General features: G+C 46.1%; 1 protein-coding gene across 1 annotated transcript in view; it reads left to right on the top strand.

Annotated features, from left to right (window-relative positions):
- The first annotated feature begins 559 nt into the window (after nucleotides 1-559).
- The window catches only part of LOC106819406 (protein lifeguard 2-like), a 16,147-nt gene continuing 11,850 nt past the window's right edge, over nucleotides 560-4,856 (top strand). The window contains exons 1-4 of the mRNA XM_014824048.1: nucleotides 560-569; nucleotides 856-1,100; nucleotides 2,040-2,348; nucleotides 2,567-2,738. Of these exons, the coding sequence (XP_014679534.1) occupies nucleotides 929-1,100; nucleotides 2,040-2,348; nucleotides 2,567-2,738 (653 nt within the window). The 5' untranslated portion in view covers nucleotides 560-569; nucleotides 856-928. The remainder of the gene's footprint in view (nucleotides 570-855; nucleotides 1,101-2,039; nucleotides 2,349-2,566; nucleotides 2,739-4,856) is intronic.

Below are 4,856 nucleotides of genomic sequence, written 5' to 3'. Positions count from 1 at the left end.
TATCAGACATTTTCTGAGGACATGGCTTAATGGACAGAGTAAAAAACTTTTTTGGTTCAGCGCTGACCTACCATTTTTATCACATTATTGAAAGAAAGGACCATGGAAATGTGCTTTTCACTGACGTGCGAAGAGTAAGTGTCTGATAACCTTTTGACCCTCAAGAGGAGGGTTAAACATGGATTCCTGAACTGCCTCAATGATGTCACAGTGTTCTCATATTCATGGCACATCCATAATCTAGAAAGCCAATAAGCCTGGATAGCCGAACGGGTACAGCACAGGCGTCACGGCTCAAAGGTCCTTGGATCGAATCCCATCAGAGTTTTTATTATTTACATGTTTTCTGTATTTTTCTATCTTGATCCATATAACTATTTTTTTCCAATTAACGCAAATATTTTCATGATTTATTTACAACAATTTAATAACAACAAATAATTTGTACAACAATATTTTTTTTTTAATAGGGTTAGGGTCATATGGTTAGGGTTAGTGTTAGGATCACAATGCATCATAAAACAGGAGTTTCAGGCACACGATTTGTATCAACCAATGGGATTTGGGAGGTATGCGGAATGCAGAAGGTTGCTGAAATGATGTGTACGCAACTGCGTATCTGCATATCTGCGCCTAACAAAGGTGTCACTATGAACGACTTAAATGTTACGATTATAACCGTAGCAACAGACCTCAGATGAGCCCAGACGCTCTGCGGCTCTTGTATTATTACATCATGTGTGAATTTTTCATCTTCATCTCTGTTTAGAACAGATGACGACATGTTTTTGAGAAAATATCTACCCAAGGTATCGTAATCGTAACCAATCGTGATCGTGGACGTGTTTGTTTCAGCGAAACAGCGGAGCAAGCGATCGCACAAACACCCGACGTCGCGAAACAGTTGGCTGCACAGTAAATCACCACCATGTCCGGACAGCCGCCGCCGTCTTACAATGAGTCAGTCGGATTCCCTGGCATGCCCGGCGCTGGAATGCCCGGAGCTGGAATGCCCGGGGCGGGGATGCCGGGTGCCGGGGGGTTCGCCGGCGGGCCCATGCCGCCCATGCTGCCCAGAATGCCCCCTGGTGGCTTCGCAGGTATGTGATGTCATGCGCAGCCTCCGTCTGCCAATCAGACTCGATCGCGAGTACAGTAATTATGACGTTGACTTGATTTATGAGGGGAAACCGTTTCGTTTTTCGTACACGGTGACTGCGTAATGATGGAATCTTTATTAATAATATTAGATCGATATATTTCTGTATATTTTATATAACTCACATGTTAAAGCCGCACAATGGCAATGCGCATCCAAACGCTAATTTCTCTAGTACTAGACTAGCAAATACTTCGTGGCATACATAATCACACTATCTTATGACAAAATAAACTCTAGTTTCTCCCATTTCACTGGGACCAGCCAACGCCAGCGGGCGCCAACGCCGACTTGTTTGCCAAACAATTTAGCCTCGAAGCGGTTAGGTGACGTCACATGTTTTTATCTTTGCTACACCCGTACCGCCTGTACCGCAGCACCGCTGTGCGGTTGCTTGGCAGGGCAACGCGAAAGTGTCAACAACATCGGAGAATTTGAACAACATTGGAGGTATTTTCAAATGCCTTTTATAAGACAACGCGCAGTGAAATGGGAGGAACTAGAGTTTATTTTGCCATAAGGTAGTGTGATTATGCATGACACGAAGTATTTGCTAGTCTAGTACTGGAGTAATTAGCGTTTGGGTGCGCATAGTGCGGCTTCAAGCATTGTACATTTCTAAACGCACCGATATAAAACCATCGGCACGCATTCCCAGCGGTGTTGAAATCATGCCGTAGCTTTATTATATAATTGCGGTTTCATTGTTCTGCCCGTATCTGCACTGTCGGTCTATCGTCCCAGCGGCGCGCCAGAACTCCACTTGACGTTTCTCCTGTCCACTCGACAACAATCGTTCTGGGTTCCGCGGCGGACGGTTTGTGAACGTTTGCATAGTAATTAGTATTTCTCACCAACGTGTTCGTGCCTTCTCCCTCAGGTCCAGGTTATCCACAAGACGGATCGCCAAAACACACAGGAGGCTACCCACAACAGGGAGGAGGCTACCCACCACAGGGAGGAGGGTACCCACCACAGGGAGGAGGCTACCCACCACAGGGAGGAGGCTACCCAGCACAGGGAGGAGGCTACCCACCACAGGGAGGAGGCTACCCAGCACAAAGAGGAGGGTACCCAGCACAGGGGGGAGGCCATGCCCCACAGGGGGGAGGCCATGCCCCACAGGGGGGAGGCCATGCCCCACAGGGGGGCGGTTATCCCCCACAAGGAGGGCAGCCACATTACGGAGGTACGTGACCTGACCCCCACGCTGTTTCGTCCACGTTTAGTTTGCGATCAACGTGCAAATTTATTACTAATTAGTACTTAATAATTAATTAATAACAATTGTAAACAAAACTAATGAAATTGTTATTGCCGAAATATTATTTTGGGGATCATCGTCGACTAGTTTTGCGTTGTTCACTCCACGATTTCACTCAGCGCGCCGATTCCGCGTCATTGCAGGTTACACGGAGCCAGGGGCGCCATCTGCCGGTGTGAGCGTGCCGGCGGGGGCGGAGTTCGGAGATTCGTTTTCGGACAAGGCGATCCGGCGAGCGTTCATCCGTAAGGTGTACCTCATCCTCATGGTACAGCTTCTCATCACCACCGGCTTCATCGCGCTCTTCGTGTTCCAGTGAGTACCGCCGGCGCCACCTGTTGGTGACAGCACAAAATTCGCGTGCGGTCCCCTCTTCCATTGCCATCGAAATTTCTTCGAAAGTCTTGCGTTTTTGTCGGGGTGTCAACCTTCGACGAATCGAAGCGGACGTAAGTGCGTAGGGGAAGATAGAGAAGGCTCCTCTATTCGAGCTGTGGTCAGCCGTGCAGGTCAGGGATCGAGGAGAGAGGAGGCGGAAATGTGCATCGGAGAAGGGGGGAAAGAGAATCTATGTTGTTGTAGTTGTGAGACTATTGCGGGGGCGGTCAGACAGGAGAAAGGAGTTTGTGAATGTGCGTAGGAGGGGGAGGGGGGAGAATCTATGTTGCAGACATGCCAACCATTACGATTTGGGCGTAATTATTACGATTTTGGTGTATTAATTACGCCATTACGCCTAAGTCATCCATTATTATTATTTTATTTTTTTTTAAATTTTTCTTAAATAAATTTTCAGTGATGTAGACACTGACAGAGGTTTCTGTAGTGGTGTTTGTGTTTAACAGAGAACTGAGATCTTTTTAATGTTTTTGTGACAGTTATTCTAGTCAGTGTCACTTGTTCAGCAGAGAACTGTGAATCTTTGTGAAAGAGTTTGTAGTACACTACATGTACATTGTATAGTCATTTATTTCTTCAGCAAACTTTTCATTTATTTCTTCAGCAGATCTAGAGAACTGACACATTTTTGTGAAAGTGTTTGTAGTACATGTATAGTCATTTTTTTTGTTTAGCAGAGATCTGAGATATTTTGTGTCACTATGTAATCACTATTGAGTCAATAAGAAAGATAACATAATCAGGGTATCCTGATCCATTAATAATGTTCCCTATGATTGTGGGTGTATGCACAAGTTTACTGTAATAAAATTTAGTTCTCGTTTGATAAATCTCTGAAATAATTCTTGATTTTCCCCACTATTTTCAGGCAGAAAAACATCATTTTGCCTAATTTAAATCAATGCTGAAAGTGCCACCAAATAGCTAATAATACGCATAGTGTATCCTAAGGTATTTCCTTAGATCTGATTTTAGTAGTAAGTAACTTTGTCTCTCTCTCTCTCTCTCTGTCTGCTCTCTCTGTCTCTCTGCTCTCTTCTCTCTCTCTCTCTTCTCTCTCTGCTCCTGCTCTCTCTCTCTTCTCTCTCTCTCTCTCTCTCTCTCTCTCTGCTCTCTCTCTCTCTCTCTCTCTCTCTCTCATCTCTCTGGCTCTCTCTCTCTCTCTCTCTCTCTCTCTCTCTACTCTCTCTCTCTCTCTCATACTCTCTGCTCTCTCTGCTCTCTCTCTCTCTCTCTCATCTCTCGTCTCTGCTCCTCTCTCTCTCTCTCTCTCTCTCTCCTCCTCTCTCTCTCTCCTCTCTGCTCTCTCTCTCATCTCTCTCTCTCTGCTCTCTCTCATCTCTCTGCTCTCTCTCTCCTCTCTCTCTCTCTCTCTCTCTCTCTCTGCTCTCCTCCTCTGCTGCTCTCTCTCCTCTTCTCTCTCTCTCTTCTCTCTCTCTTCTCTCTCCTCTCTCTCTCTCTCTCTCTCTCTCTGCTCTCCTCTCTATGCTCTCTCTCTCTCTCTCTCATCTATCCTCTCGTCTCTCCTCTCTCTCTCTCTCTCGTTCTCTCTCTCTCTCTCTCTCTCTCTCTCTCTCTCTCTCTCTCTCCTGCTCTCTCCTCTCTCTCTCTCTCTCTCTCTGCTTCCTCCCTCTACTCTCTCTCTCTTCTCTCTCTCTCTCTCTTCTCTCTCCTCTCTTGCTCTCTCTCTCTCTCTCTCTCTCTTCTCTCTCTCTCTCTCTCTCTCTCTTCTCTCCTCTCTCTCTCTCTCTGCTCTCTCTCACTCTGCCCTCTCTCATCTCATCTCTCTCTCTCTCTCTCTTCTCCTCTCTCTCCTCTCATCTCTCTCTCTTCTCTTTGCTCTCTAACTCTCTGTACTCAGGCGTCCTGATAGATTTCAGCAAAAGCCGGGTAAATGATAATATAGCGTGTGTTTGGCAGCTAGTCATTTGTGTGCGTGTAAGCAGCGACTGCTGTGATGTAATAATATACGACTGGTGATATTCGCTGTTTCAACCGACTCTTACTAGTGATAACCACCGACATAGTAAATAG

The sequence above is a fragment of the Priapulus caudatus genome, unplaced genomic scaffold (genome assembly GCF_000485595.1).
Source record: "Priapulus caudatus unplaced genomic scaffold, Priapulus_caudatus-5.0.1 Scaffold3362, whole genome shotgun sequence".
Lineage (NCBI taxonomy): Eukaryota > Metazoa > Priapulida > Priapulimorpha > Priapulimorphida > Priapulidae > Priapulus > Priapulus caudatus.
The sequence above is the reverse complement of the archived record's forward strand: the minus strand, read 5'-3'. Positions and strand labels throughout refer to the sequence as shown.